General features: G+C 39.4%; 1 protein-coding gene and 3 long non-coding RNA genes across 4 annotated transcripts in view; 1 reads left to right on the top strand and 3 right to left on the bottom strand.

Annotated features, from left to right (window-relative positions):
* The window catches only part of LOC131308066 (uncharacterized), a 133,193-nt gene that overhangs the window by 52,317 nt on the left and 64,681 nt on the right, over window positions 1-16,195 (bottom strand). The window contains exon 14 of the mRNA XM_058334879.1: window positions 7,160-7,246. Within this exon, the coding sequence (XP_058190862.1) occupies window positions 7,160-7,246 (87 nt within the window). The remainder of the gene's footprint in view (window positions 1-7,159; window positions 7,247-16,195) is intronic.
* Window positions 9,523-10,601, bottom strand: LOC131308075 (uncharacterized). Its single transcript, XR_009194281.1, has 3 exons — window positions 10,412-10,601; window positions 10,221-10,247; window positions 9,523-9,666 (listed from the first exon to the last, which is right to left on the bottom strand). It is a non-coding gene; the product is annotated as an uncharacterized LOC131308075 (long non-coding RNA).
* LOC131308077 (uncharacterized) lies at window positions 11,578-13,165 on the bottom strand. Its single transcript, XR_009194283.1, has 3 exons — window positions 12,918-13,165; window positions 12,505-12,591; window positions 11,578-11,653 (listed from the first exon to the last, which is right to left on the bottom strand). It is a non-coding gene; the product is annotated as an uncharacterized LOC131308077 (long non-coding RNA).
* On the top strand, window positions 13,877-15,599 carry LOC131308073 (uncharacterized). The gene is made up of 6 exons (XR_009194279.1): window positions 13,877-13,981; window positions 14,103-14,183; window positions 14,706-14,955; window positions 15,124-15,167; window positions 15,250-15,328; window positions 15,586-15,599. It is a non-coding gene; the product is annotated as an uncharacterized LOC131308073 (long non-coding RNA).

Here is a 16,195-nt window from a genome sequence, read left to right as displayed (position 1 = left end):
GTGTCCGTGTGATAAGCACCCGAGAATGTAATGTAGGGTGCGCTAGTATCTAGTTTTAGTCTAATTTAATTACTTATTAGTTATTATTAACGTGTTTGCTCGTATAGTGCTTTGGTTATGTTTTGTAGATAAATCGCCAAATAAAGGAGTCTTTGAGGCCTAAGGCATGTCAAGGTGGAAACAGCCCGAGCAGAAGTTGTTTTGCCCGAGCAGAAGTTGTTTCGCCCGAGCAGAACCAGAAATGGCCAAGGCAGAAGAAGTTTCACCCGAGCAAAACAAGACTTGCCCGAGCAAAAGGCAGAGAGAGGCAGCCAAGCGTCGAGTTAACGACCTCGGCATCGATGTCAAGCGATAAGTCCCATCGATGCCGAGCCCCTTAGTGATCAAGACTCTTATCCACTTCGGCATCGATGGGATGAAATGCTTTACATCGATGCCGAGTCCCATAGCAGAGCTTCCTAAGGCCGTTGCCATCGATGCCGAGGGGCTTAGGAGGGGATTTTCGGAGCATCTAGGGAATATTCCAGGCGCGGAGCTTAGAAGTATAAAAGCTTATTTCATTATTTTGTACCAGTGTGTAGAATTAGATTTGCTTACCTAATTTTAGATCTAGATCTAGATTCAAATTGTTCTTGAGTGTTCTTGTTGTTCTTCATTTTTCCAGCACTTATCTTTTGATTTTCTGCCCTTAGTTGTTACTTTTTGTTATTGTTGCCTTAATTAAAGTTGTTTATTTTCTCCCGATCTATCTTAATCTCTAATTTTCTTTTAGTGTTGCTTTTCAATTATGTCAAGTAGATTTTTGCTTGCTTTTATCTCTCTAGATATGAGTGAGTAGTTTCAAGGGTTAGGTCATGGGATGATTAGCATCTCATGACTCAGGCGAAAATTGCATTTTGCACCCAATAAAGCTTTAAACTTTGATTTGAAAATTGATGTGGGGTTCGGGTTTGTTTGTCAAATCACCGAGGTGTTAACCTCTTTGATCATGTGTAGGTGGGAGCTTCGCCTACCCACCACACATGATGCTTAGAGCTCTTTCGCACGAGGTATTTGCCAAATGAACTCTAGAGCTAGCTTGGTTCTCAAATCATTTTATTTTCCGATTTGAGAACTTTAACCGAGTATCTTAAATTGTGTAGTTGGGTGAAAAGTGTGATCTAGCTCAAGTCTTGGGTGTTAATAATTCCTAGACCTAGCCTATCTTTTCTCTAGTTAATTCCTTTTTAATTTAGCCCTTTTATTACCACCGTTAAAGTAAAACAAAGTTGGCTGTCTTAAAGCCGAAAGCCCGTACTTCCATCTACAAATCCGAGCAAGCCATATAATTATTCCCTTGGGTACGATCCCGGATTTCCGGTTTATTATGCTTCAATCGACAAGTTAAACCCTACGCTTGGGGTATTATTCCGCACTTTTATTATCATCGGAGCAAACGAAGCACCGTGCTTCTTGGTTCGTTCAAATTTTTTAACCAAACCTCAATCGTGACTATTTAACCAGGACGAAACTCAATTCCACATGAAATATAACAAGACCAGACTTTAAATGGCAAAACTACCAACAGTTTTTTTCATTCTCGATTTTTAGATTGCACTTAACTTTTCCTGGAGGACAGTGTCTTTCCCCGGAAACTAAGCAGACCAACAGTAGATACCAGTTGAAATTAACAGCAGAAACAGATACAGTCCAACAGTAGTTACCTGGATTGCTGCAGCTGTTTCCTTCTCCTCTGTATTAGTCATTGTCTTGATCTCTTCCATGCCAATGTCAGGCTTTGTAAGCTTGGACTGAAACAAAGGGAAAGGGTATTTATAGTCATAAGCAGATACAATGTCGCACATATTCCATGTATCAAAATTGTGAAGACCCTCACAACTATTAACGTAAAAACCAATAAGCCAACTAACGATTCCGATTAAAAATTCAAATGCACCAACTTTGCATCATGGAAGTGCGACCATATTTTTTGAGGGAAAGAAAATGACAGGGAAATGAATTCATAAATTTAGCTTTTTCAGTTCATCTTTTTCCTAAATCATCTTGTTTCCCTCTGCATATCCCTTCCCAAATTCTTAACGTGAACATGACCAAAGAGTGCACCTATGCATAGATTGGCATTCAGAAGATGCAAGCATATCAACATTTGCATGTAATTGCCAGGTCTGGCATTGAATATGAACTTCCATGACTCAAAGCCTTTGCTACGAAAAGGTCCCATTTATATTACTGGTTAAGTATGACCCCATCAGACAACTTCTTATCTAGGACTTACTGAGTGGCTTACCTTTCGATCAAGGAGTTTCTCCAAAGCTTCAGATCCATTCTCTTCAACATACCTCTCTGCCACAGCTAGAAAGACTTTGGCATTACTAGATTTTTCCTCCTTGGGTTTCATGAAGTATTTAATAGCACCTCGCGGATCCACAGACAAGCGCGGGCGAACCAGGCACTCATAAACATAAGAGGCACCATTAAAATGAGGTAGCACCAAAAAGCACGTGGCCATTAGCTTCATGAAAGGCCAGAATGGAAGCCTGGTATGCATAAATAAGGAAATGAGTTAAAGTACAATCTATGCTCTCACTGAAAAACCCTGTATCAAATTGAACAATTCCTGAAAAGCATCATGACATGCAGCTGTAGTTATCCACCTGCTGTATTCTCAATTTCTCATCCTCTCGGTGCTAAATCTACCCAAAAGAGGATGCTAATTTTTGGGAGGACGGGTGAAAATGATATATCCTAATATGTACGCATATCTCGCCAAGCATGCATGTTGTTGTACAAGTTTTGGTCTGTAGTTGTTTCATTTTAGTGAGAGACCAATATTTGAATTTCCACTCAAAACCCTTACTCGCTTCAAATTATGGGGACTCAGAGCTTTGTATCATAGTTGAACACCTCGTCAAGTATAAGATCAGACGCTACTATGCGAGAATCTGATTAGTAAATTGTCAATAGAACTGGTCTCTGTGACCACCATCAGTTGTGGAGCATGGTGGTAGATTACAACCCTCGTCTCGACATTAGTTTAGTGAGAGTGTAAACTTGTGTATATAAGCTCTTTGCCTCTTTCAACACCCTCCCCTTGCGAAGCAACTTTTAAAGGCAAGTCCTAGCAAATGGTTTAGTTCATTTGTATCTGCAGCTTAAATTTGGTGATACCATTCTGACGGAGAACAAACATATACTATAGTGCATTCCTAGCTAGATGTAGATCAACCATTAGGCAACTCAACCTACCACATAGAACCCCCCCAAAACATTATTTTCATCGCTAGCCCAAGCTGTCGAACAACAGAAATGAATGGATCCTATTTTGATGTTCCTTGGGCAAGCTTTTGTCACTTTTTGAGCACATATTACTACAATGGAGCAGACTTAATTACCAGTCAGTAAGTTTCACAAAAGCAAGCTCAAAGAGAGAAACCAGAGAGAAAAGAATCCAATATGCCACCACATTTCGCATCTCCGAGCTGGAATTATTCTCGATTGCCTGAATCGAGGCATACCTGTCCAAGAAAATTAGTTCCGCATCAGCACACAATATATGTATATCCAGTTTACTGGACTCTAATTTAGCCACTGAACTTCATACACTACATTACACTATAAATTTTTATCCATGTAATAATATACACAACGCACGCATATCTATCTACGATACTGACTTATTCACGGAGGGCCCTTGATTCCCTAATTCACGCCTTCACAGAGCCGTGCGATCTCAGCCGTTCGTTTCGGCTTTGGACATTCCGGGTTTAAATGAAACTTTTTTGGGGAAGAGTAGCCCGGAAAAGTTTCATTTAAATCTGGACCGTCCAAAGCCGAAATTAAATCTAAATCTGGAAAAAGTTCATTTAAATCCAGACTGTCCAAAGCGAAGACGGACGCGCGCGATTCACCTCCGTCAACAACTATTCACCGAAAGCTCCATTAAAAAGTATTTCTCATCTATCTACATACAATGATACAAAATACAAAAAGAAAGCGTACACACGTGTGTATACTCATACATACATATGTATTCATAATATATACAGAGAGAGAGAGAGAGAGTACAGAGGGCAGCCCAGACCAAAGAGAGGCCTGCAAGTAAAAATACATAAAATAATAAGTAGAGAAAGATGCTTGATTCACAAGGATCATCAAGTATCCAACACTAAACAGGGTTCTGTTTGAAGCTAGTAGAAAACAAGTGAATTGGAGTACCAAGCAAGCAAGTCGAAGCATTTGAATGCAAACTTGAGAAAACCCACTAAACCCATCTGAAAATTCGATCTCTTTCTCTCTGGCCCTTTTTTTCCTCGGAATGTGAAGCAACCACGATTTTTTGACGCGTAAAAGTGTTTTCCAGGAAAAAGAAAGAGGAATTCGAATAGGCGTGTAAAGAAATACAGTTGGTGGATATAATATAATTTATGGATATGGATATAGAAAGAGGGAGCATGGTTTTCCTTCCTGTGAAGAAAGAAAGAATTATTTGCAAAAGGAAGAATAATAAATGGAGAAAGAAATTATTTGTCTGTCTTTAATTTACAAAAGTACTCCTAATTTAGTTTGACAAAGATAGCTTTTCACTTATTTGTTCTTAAACAAAATTTTCCTTTCTCGTACACTCTCAGAATGAAAAAAATAAAACAAAATGGAAGTGCATGTGTCAGGCATTATACTCTATCACCTCCACAAGGGAAATGTTGCCCCATTCACCGCACCACGGTCCGTAGAAGACCTCATCGCACCATACATGTCAGGATCAAAGTTAAAATCTCATACGTATAGTTGTATGGGTGGTCAGGGCCAACCCTAGGCATAAGCTCACCAGGCGACCGCCCAGGGCCTCTAGTTTTAGGCCCAATGATGAGGCCTCCAAATAATAGAATATGTTAAATATTATTTACGTAGACTATATTACAAAGTCTAAAGTAGCACCAATGGCAAGCTAGTGTGCACTTAGAGCATGAGATGTGGGTTTGATTCTTTCCCCTTTCAATTTTGGAACCTTCACAAAAAAAAAAAAAGTTTTGAAACGCTACTTGTGAGGCTCAACCTCGTGACCCGAGGCTCTAAAGTGGTAGCTAAAGCAACTTTGCCATGCTTTGCGTTGTTTCCTATACTACAAATGAAAAGCCTCATTTTCAACAGCCGCCTAGGGGTTCAAAATTTTCAGAGCCAGACCTATGAATGGTATTGAGAGTACGTTTAGCCCAATTAAGGGGTATGAGACTCCTCGAACTGTTTGCAACGTGAGAAATGTGCCATGGATTTACGGGCCGATCCAAAAAGGAGGCCCAATGCATTAACCAGGTACACCACAGTAAGAACAACCATATGCCAATAGAACTTTGGCACATGCATACCACAAAGAAGGCAACGAACAATAGATATAATGTGTCGATTTTTTCGTTCCGCAACACCGTTCTGTTCATAAGTGCAAGGACATGTAAGTTGTTGGCGAATACCTTTTTGATTTAGTTTAGAACGAAACCCATTTGAAGTATATTCCTCACCATCATCAGAACGAATATTACGCACAACCGTACGAAATTGGGTTTTAATCATTTGAAGAAATTGAGTAAAAAGGGGTAAAACATCATATTTCTTTTTCAACAAAAAAACCTAAGTGCAACGAGTATGATCATCTATAAATGTCACATAATAGCAATGTCCAGAAAAAGCGGTAACAGGAGATGGTCCCCATATATCGGAATGAATAATATCAAACATACTAGGAGCTCGAGACATGCAAGATATATAACTAGTGCGCGTATGTTTAGAAAGTTCACAAACCACACACTGAAATTTATGATCCTTACAAGCTCAACTCAAAGAAGGAAATAACAAACATAAATACTGAAAATTTGCATGTCCCAAACAGGCGTGCCACAAATTAAAGTTTTAAGAGAGTAGACATAAGAATGAGAAGCAGGCAAGACAGACGCCTGAAGACTAGATGAAGTAGGAAATGATGGTGGCGGTTCCCCAAAGAAGTACAACCCATCACACTCATAGCGCTTGCCAAAAATCCTCTTCGAACTCAGGTCCTATAAAAGGCAGTAAGTGGGTAAGAAAATGACCGCACATTGAAGATTTTTAGCAAGGCGGCTAACAGATAACAGATTAAAAGCAAAATTAGGAATGTACAAGACTGAAGAAAGAGTAATATTTGGAGATAGAGACACGTCACCCTTATTGAAAATATGGGAGATGGAACCATCAGCAAGGCAAACTGTTTGGTTGGCACGAATAACAGGAGAAGTAAACAATGACAACTCACCAGTCATATGATCATTGGCACCAAAATCCATAACCAAAGTAGGTTTCGTAGACTGAACATGAAAAGCGATGGGAGTACCTGCAGTAAGCGTGGCAGTGGCCGTATGAGAGGTGCCTTGAGCCCGGGCATTGAGATTCCCAAGCTGCTCCTGAAGTTGTCCAAACTGGGACTGAAGGTGGTTATAATCCATATGGGCAGGAACTTGAAAGCTGCCATTTTTTTCAGCAAGGGCAGCAGTACAAGAGGGACCAGAGAGGCTAGAATAGCTGGACAACCAATTCCGAGTGAAGTGTTGTTTCAACTCAGGATGAAGTTTGAAGCAACGGTCTTTAACATGCCCACTCTCATTACAATGATAGCAAATAATCTTCCTAGACGGAGGACGAGAGCTAGAGCTAGACGCAAAGGCCATCTGATCAGTCATAGGAGAGGAATCAGGGGTAGGAAGAAGACCTTGTTGCTGTACAATGCGACGACGACGCTCCTCACTATCAATAGTAGCGAAAACCTCATACAAAGATGGCATGGGAGAGGTGTTTAAAATCTGAATGCGAAGAGGCTCAAACTCAGATTTTTTCAAACAGAAACTAGAAGAAAGCAACTGTAGAGATGGGAAAGAGATAAATACAAGAATGGGAGTTGCACAAAGAAACCAACACATAAAAAACCAAAGTACAAATGAAAATCCGACCAGTGCTGCTACCTGTTTTGTTGCAACTGCTATATTTTCATCCTTCAATTGCCCCACATTGGCATTCTCCTTACCAACACTAGGCTCTTCCACTTTGGACTGGAAGAAAAAAAACACTTCGCTCATCAGGATTTCGTCTTTTAAAGAAAGCATTAAATACAATAGCGAAGAATGAAAGGAAACGTTACCAATTTTGTTGCAGCGACTGGTCTTTTCTCTGGTTGTTCCACTGCTCTAGCATCTACCTTGCCAACATTAGGTTCTTCGTATTTGGACTAAGAAAACAAATGGTTCATACATTATACTCACGAATTAAATTAATGAAAACGCATGCCAATCAGATATAACTGTTTGTACCTAAGAAGCACAGAGACGGATAAGGGATACGGACACAACACGACACGACACGTGAACATGTTATTTCTCCGAAAATTAGGGCACGGAAATGTAAAGGGAATTGATTTCTACACTCCCCTTTTAGCCATCCACACTCCTTTTTTTGTCCTTATCCAAATGAATTTACGATATTGTCCTTGAAAGTGTGCACTGTATTGAAAAAAGGGCAAAATAGTAAATTCAAATGGATCAAGACAAAAAAAAAAGAAGGAGTGTGGATGGCTAAAATGGGAGTGTAGAAATCATTTTCCAAATGTAAACTGTATTTGTATTTGTATAATAGAGGTATGTTATGATTTCCTATAAACATTAGAGACATTTTTATAATGTTCCAAAGGTGTTGCTAACATGTCCTAGAGTATCCACAATGTGTCTAACTAAAAGAAGTATAATAAAATCATTGGACAAGTATTTTCCGAAGAGTGTCATCATGTTCGAGACGTGCCCATGCTTCTTAGGTTCGTAAAAATTCTCTAACCAAACCTCAATCGCGATGTAAAACATTTTGACCAGGGGTAAGACAAAACATTCTCAATGCCAGCTCCTTAAGTTTATTCTATTTAACAAGGACACAACTCAATTCCACATGAAATATAACAAGACAAGACTTTAAATGGAAAAACTACCAACAGTAATCTTTTCCTGGAGGAGAGTGTCTTTCCCCGGAAACTAAACAGACCAACAGTAGATAGCAAATGAAAGTAACAGCAAAAACAGATACAGTCCACCAGTAGTTACCCTGATTGATGCAGCTGTTTCTTTCTCCTCTGTATTAGTCATTGCCTTGATCTCTTCCATGCCAATGTCAGGCTTTATATGCTTGGACTGAAACAAAGGGAAATGGTATTTATACTCATAAGCAGATACAATGTCGCACATATTTTGTGTATCAAAATTGTGAAGACCCTCACATTTATAAACGTAAAAACCAATCAGCCAACTCCATCTAACGATTCTGATTACAAATTCAAATGCACCAACTTTGGATCATGGATGTGCAACGAGATTTTTTGAGGGAAGGAAAATGACGGGAAAATCAATTTGTAAATTTAGCTTTTTTTAGTTCGTCTTTTTCATTTATATAGCTGGTAAAGTATAACCTCATTAGACAACTACTTATCTATGGCTGGCAGTACTTACTGAATGGCTTACCTTTCGATCAAGGAGTTTCTCCAGAGCTTCAGATCCGTTCTCTTCAACATACCTCTCTGCCACAGCTAGAAAGACTTGGGCACAATGAGATTTTTCCTCCTTGGGTTTAATGAGGTATTTGGTAGCACCTCGCGGATCCACAAACAAGCACGGGCGAACTAGGCACTCATAAACATAAGAAGCACCATTAAAATGAGGTAGCAGTAGCACCAAAAAGCATGTGGCCATTAGGTTCATGTAAGGCCAGAATGGAAGCCTGGTATGCATAAATAAGGAACTGAGTTAAAATACAATCTATGCTCTCACATAAAAAACCATGCATCATATTGAACAGGTTCTAAAAAGCATCATGATGTGCAGCTGTAGTTATCCGCCTGCTGTATTCTCAATTTCTCATCCTCTCGGTGCTAAATCTACCCAAAAGAGGATGCTAAACATGCATGTTTGGTCTATAGTTGTTTCATTTTGGTGAGAAGATCTGAATTTCCACTCGAAATTTGGGGACTCAGAGCTTTGTATCATAGTTGAACACCGCGTCAAGTATAAGATCAGACACTACTATGTGAGAATCTGGTCGGTAAATTGTCATAGAGTCACAATAGAAAGGGTTGTCATGTAGTTATTGTCAGTAGAACTGGTCTCCGTGACCACCATCAGTTGCGGAGCATGGTGGTGGGTTACGACCCTCATCTCCACGTCGGTTTAGTGAGATTGTAACCTTGTGTATATAAGCTCTTTGCCTCTTTCAACACCCTCCCCTTGCGAAGCAAGTTTTAAAGGCAAGTCCTAGCAAATGGTTTCGTTCATTTGTATCTGCTGCTTAAATTTGGTGATACCATTCTGACGGAGAACAAACATATACTATAGTGCATTCCTAGCTAGATGTAGATCAACCATTAGGCAACTCAACCTAGCACATAGAACCCCGCAAAAACATTATTTTCATCGCTAGCCCAAGCTGTCGAACAGAAATGAATGGATCCTATTTGAGCACATATTACTACAATGGAGCAGACTTAATTACCAGTCAGTAAGTTTCACAAAAGCAAGCTCAAAGAGAGAAACCAGAGAGAAAAGAATCCAATATGCCACCACATTTCGCATCTCCGAGCTGGAATTGTTCTCGATTGCCCGAATCGAGGCATACCTGTTCATAAAATTAGTTCCGCATCAGCACACAATATATGTATATCCAGTTTACTGGACTCTAATTTAGCCACTGAACTTCATACACTACTTTACACTATAATTTTTTATCCATGTAATAATATGCACAAGGCACGCATATCTATCTACGATATTGACTTATTCACGGAGGGGCCGTGATTCCCTAATTCACGCCTTCACAGAGCCGCGCGATCTCGGCCGTTCGTTTCGGCTTTGGACGTTCGGGATTTAAATGAAACTTTTTCGGAGAAGAGTAACCCGGAAAAAGTTTCATTTAAATCCGGACCGTCCAAAGCCGAAACTAAATCTGGAAAAAGTTCATTTAAATCCAGACCATCCAAAAAGCAGAGACGGACGTGTGTAATTCACCTCTGTAAACAACTATTCACGAAGAGCTCCGTTAAAATGTTTTTCTCATCTATCTACATACAATGATACAAAATACAAAAAGAAAGCGTACACATGTGTGTGTATACTCATACATATGTATTCATAATATATACAGAGAGAGAGAGAGAGAGAGAGAGAGAGTACAGAGGGCAGCCCAGACCAAAGAGAGGCCTGCAAGTAAAAATACATAATAAGTAGAGAAAGATGCTTGATTCACAAGGATCATCAAGTATCCAACACTAAACAGGGTTCTGTTTGAAGCTAGAAAACAAGTGAATTTTGGAGTACCAAGCAAGCAAGTCGAAGCATTTGAATGCAAACTTGAGAAAACCCACTAAACCCATCTGAGAATTCGATCTCTTTCTCTCTGGCCCTTTTTTTCTCGAATTTTCCTGTTTTATTGTGGGAGGGAATGTGAAGCAACCACGGTTTTTTGACGCGTAAAAGTGCTTTCCGGGAAAAGAAAGAGGAATTCGAATAGGCGTGTAAAGAAATACAGTTGGTGGAGGGAAAGTAAAAGAGAGAAGCTTTTATAATTTGTGGATATGGATATAGAAAGTGGAAGCATATTACAACACGTCTAAAGTAGCACTAGTGGCAAGCTAGTGTGCACTTAGAGCACCAGATGTGGGTTTGATTCCTTCTCCTTTCAAATTTTAAGCATCAATTTTGGAACCTTCACAAAAAAAAAAAAAGGTTTTGAAACGCTACTTGCGAGGCTCGACCTCGTTACCTGAGACTCTAAAGTGGCAGCTAAAACAACTTTGCCACGCTTTGTGTTGTTTTCTATACTAGAAATGAGAGACTCCATTTTCAACAACCGCCTAGGGGTTCAAAATTCTCAGAACCGGACCTGAGTGGTATTGAGAGTACATTTAGCCCAATTAAGGGGTATGAGACTCCTCGAACTATTTGCAACGTGAGAAACGTGCCCAATGCACGGAGAGCTCTACCCCAGGCCAAAAAATGTACGCACAAGGATTGCCCTGCTTTTATACCTCAAATACCCTTACTAATATCTCATCCCCCATCCAAGTCATCTCGACAACTCGATCGTCTACGCCAAGCACCAAAACAATATCACCACCACCGTCACCCAACCTATTGCCTTCGCCGGCATCGTCCCTTGCACTTGTTTTCCGACAAGGAGGACAGAGGCGACCTTGGCAAAGATTGGACACATTCTAGACAGTTCGATCTCCCTCTGTCGTTGTCTCTGCCCAACTTTGATTATGTTCCTTTGTTGTCTCCATCATCGTCTATGCAAAGTGATATTGCCAGTTTACACAAATGGTTGAACTTTCCTTTGTTGACCAGTGCTGCTACCTGTTTTGTTGCAACTGCTATATTTTCATCCTTCAATTGCCCCACATTGGCATTCTCCTTACCAACAGTAGGCTCTTCCACTTTGGACTGGAAGAAAAAAAAACTTCGCTCATCAGGATTTCATCTTTTAAAGAAACCAAGGGAAGAACGAAAGGAAACCTTACCAATTTTGTTCCAGCGACTGGTCTTTTCTCTGGTTGTTCCATTGCTCTAGCATCTACCTTGCCAACATTAGGTTCTTTGTATTTGGACTAAGAAAACAGATGGTTCATACATTATACTCACGAATTAAATTAATGAAAACGCATGCCAATCAGATATAACTGTTTGTACCTAAGAAGCACAGAGACGGATACGGACACGACACGACACGTGAACATGTTATTTCTCTAAAAATTAGGACACAGAAATGTAAAGGGAATTGATTTCTACACTCCCCTTTTAGGCATCCACACTCTTTTTTTTGTCCTTATCCAAATAAATTTACTATATTGTCCTTGAAAGTGTGCAGTGTATTGAAAAAAGGGCAAAATAGTAAATTCAAATGGATCAAGACAAAAAAAAGGAGTGTGGATGGCTAAAATGGGAGTGTAGAAATCATTTTCCAAATGTAAACTGTATTTGTATTTGTATTATAGAGGTATGTTATGATTTCCTATAAACATCAGAGACATTTTATGTTTCTTTTTAATGTTCCATGGGTGTTGCTAACATGTCCTAGAGTATCCACAATGTGTCTAACTAAAACAAATATAATAAAATCATTGGACAAGTATTTTCCGAAGAGTGTCATCATGTTCGAGACGTGCCCGTGCTTCTTAGGTTCGTAAAAATTCTCTAACCAAACCTCAATCGCGATGTAAAACATTTTGAACAGGGGTAAGACAAAACATTCTCAATGCCAGCTCCTTAAGTTTATTCTATTTAACAAGGACACAACTCAATTCCACATGAAATATAACAAGACAAGACTTTAAATGGAAAAACTACCAACAGTAATCTTTTCCTGGAGGAGAGTGTCTTTCCCCGGAAACTAAACAGACCAACAGTAGATAGCAAATGAAATTAACAGCAGAAACAGATACAGTCCACCAGTAGTTACCCTGATTGATGCAGCTGTTTCTTTCTCCTCTGTATTAGTCATTGCCTTGATCTCTTCCATGCCAATGTCAGGCTTTATATGCTTGGACTGAAACAAAGGGAAATGGTATTTATACTCATAAGCAGATACAATGTCGCACATATTTTGTGTATCAAAATTGTGAAGACCCTCACATTTATAAACGTAAAAACCAATCAGCCAACTCCATCTAACTATTTCAATTACAAATTCAAATGCACCAACTTTGGATCATGGATGTGCAACGAGATTTTTTGAGGGAAGGAAAATGACAGGGAAATCAATTTGTAAATTTAGCTTTTTTAGTTCATCTTTTTCATTTATATAGCTGGTAAAGTATAACCTCATTAGACAACTTCTTATCTATGGCTGGCAGTACTTACTGAATGGCTTACCTTTCGATCAAGGAGTTTCTCCAGAGCTTCAGATCCGTTCTCTTCAACATACCTCTATGCCAGAGATAGAAAGACTTGGGCACAATGAGATTTTTCCTCCTTGGGTTTAATGAAGTATTTGGTAGCACCTCGCGGATCCACAGACAAACACGGGCGAAGCTGGCACTCATGAACATAAGAAGCACCTTTAAAATGAGGTAGCAGTAGCACCAAAAAGCACGTGGCCATTAGGTTCATGTAAGGCCAAAATGGAAGCCTGGTATGCATAAATAAGGAAATGAGTTAAAATACAATCTATGCTCTCACATAAAAAACCCTGCATCAAATTGAACAGGTTCTAAAAAGCATCATGACGTGCAGCTGTAGTTATCCGCCTGCTGTATTCTCAATTTCTCATCCTCTCGGTGCTAAATCTACCCAAAAGAGGATGCTAAACATGCATGTTTGGTCTATAGTTGTTTCATTTTGGTGAGAAGATCTGAATTTTCACTCGAAATTTGGGGACTCAGAGCTTTCTATCATAGTTGAACACCGCATCAAGTATAAGATCAGACACTACTATGCGAGAATCTGGTCGGTAAATTGTCATAGAGTCACAATAGAAAGGGTTGTCATGTAGTTATTGTCAGTAGAACTGGTCTCCGTGACCACCATCAGTTGCGGAGCATGTTGGTAGGTTACGACTCTCATCTCCATGTCGGTTTAGTGAGATTGTACCTTGTGTATATAAGCTCTTTGACTCTTTCAGCACCCTCCCCTTGCGAAGCAAGTTTTAAAGGCAAGTCCTAGCAAAAGGTTTCGTTCATTTGTATCTGCTGCTTAAGTTTGGCTGAATATTAATAAAGTACCTTGTCTTCTCAATAGAAAGTTCAATAGCGCGATAATATGAGATTGGAGCCACATAGTCTTAAATGGCTGAATATTACATTGTCATTATACTAACACAGTCTTGTGTTATGGAGTAACCTTTTAGGGAAGATAAGCTAGTGGAGCGTGCTAAAGCACTTAAAGTAAGTGCTGGAACAGATCCCAGAGCAGACCTTGGTCCAGTGATTAGCAAACAGGTGCATAAAGGGCCCAGCACTTTGCCAATAGGCCTGTGAGCCACTTGCGTTGGCAAAATAATGAGTATGGCAGCTTCCATACTTCTCACTTGCTACACATGTAACCCATTTGTTTTCACAGGCAAAGGAACGGATATGCAGATTGATTCAAAGTGGTGTTGACAATGGTGCCAAACTATTGCTTGATGGGAGAAATATCGTGGTGCGTATTTATTTGTCCTATTTCAGCATTGTTGCGTGTCGCATGATTCTGCACAAATTGCAAAGTTACTTACTTCCAAGGTTTCTGAAAGATATAAATACATTAGTGTAACTATGATTGAGTAAAGCCCAAAGGATGCTCTATGTCGAATTTTAAATTATGTTCCTTTTCCTTTTCCTTTCTTGTGTATGTGCTGTGCATTAAGGTGGGCCTTCTTAAAAAAACTTCTTCTTGGCCAATTTAAGCATAAATCTTGTGGAACTTGTAAACAAAATTCATAGGTCGACGTTGCTTGGCAAACAAGCTATGTAAACATTGACGTGGATGCAATCATTTCAAGGTAATAAATACTAATCGGTAACCAATAGGTACAGTGTCTAAGACTAGTGATATTGATCAAAAGAGGAAAATCTTGGTGGCTAAGTTTAGTTGTGTGGTATGAATTGTTGAATGTGAAGATGACATAATGGTTAACCCCGACTGGTCTAATCAGCATAATGTTTTCTCATGGATGAGAAATAGGTTCCAGGATATGAGCATGGGAACTTTATAGGTCCCACCATCTTGTCTGATGTCGTTGCTCATATGGAGTGTTACAAGGTATCTTACTCACAATCCCAAATATTTGCATCTTGTCTTCCAGATGAACCTTGGATAATCTCCAATTCCAAATGAGTTTGACAAGTAGATCCTACCGTAAATTTCACTAGTTTCTATTCGGGTTTGTTTGACGCATGTGGAAATCTTTGGCCCAGTTCTTCTTTGCTTGCAGGTTTGCACATAATTCCACTTATGCTTCTCTTGAAATAATTAAGTTGTTCTCCATTCATCATGGAGTTAACTAAGAGATTTTTCGTGTTCCCCTCCTGCTTCTCTCATAATTAAATTGTTTTTTCTGATCATGGAGATTTATAATTTTTCATGTTCCCCTTGTGTACAGGCTGACAGCTTAGAAGAGGCCATAAACTTTGTCAACAGAAACAAGTATTTCCTTTAGCGGAACTTTATCTTTGCACCTCAATCTTCATTATCTAACTATTTTACTGACATATCTATCATTTTGCAGATATGGAAATGGAGCTTCCATATTCACCACCTCTGGTGTAGTCGCAAGGAAATTTCTAACTGAGATTGAGGCCGGGCAGGTTTTAAAGCACATTCTATCATTGCCCTTGGCATAGTCTAAAAGCAAATGAAAATATGAGAAAATGTAATTGGATGTATGTCATTACAGGTGCCACAATTGGCTCTGCTTGTTGACAAAAAATTAGTTTCTATAAACTGGACAATGTTGTTTCTTTTTGGTTTCTTAGAAATGGTTTTACTGACAACAAATCCATTTTATGATTTGCTTATTTGCATCCCTTGTCTAAACCACTGACATTGACTGGACATGAATTAGGTCGGCATCAATGTTCCTATTCCAATTCCGTTGCCCTTTTTCTCGTTTACTGGCTCCAAGGCATCTTTTGCAGGCGATCTCAATTTCTATGGTAATATATACAAACAGTTTACATATTATGCACATATAGTCACATGTGTGGTTGCACATACCGTCGATTATATTTTACACTGTGTCAGATGCCAATATCTCTGAACTCAGGTTTCATAATTTGCAAGCAAGGGTGGGGTTCATTTTTACACTCAGGTCAAGACTGTAACTCAACAATGGAAGGATTTACCTAGTGGCTCTGGATGGAAGGATTTACCTAGTAGCTCTGGAGTATCCCTGGCAATGCCTACTTCCCAAAAGTCATAATATGACAAATGGTGTTCCGGTTTCCTGTTTGGAACTTGTGTGTTATTGTGGGACCCCTTTTGATGAAATAATATGGCATTTCCATTTCACTATTGGTGTTCTTATCTTCATTTCAATCTGCCTTTTTTGTGTGTCTGGTTGTGTGAGCAAGCAAGTGTGCACAGACAAGAGCTAGAGTTAGCCCTACGCACAAGAAACTATCAAAAGATTCAAAACTTCTCTCTTTTTTTCCTGAAAAGCTATTCTCGGAATT

The sequence above is a fragment of the Rhododendron vialii genome, chromosome 11a (assembly GCF_030253575.1).
Source record: "Rhododendron vialii isolate Sample 1 chromosome 11a, ASM3025357v1".
Lineage (NCBI taxonomy): Eukaryota > Viridiplantae > Streptophyta > Magnoliopsida > Ericales > Ericaceae > Rhododendron > Rhododendron vialii.
This window is presented reverse-complemented; position numbering and strand designations above follow the sequence as displayed.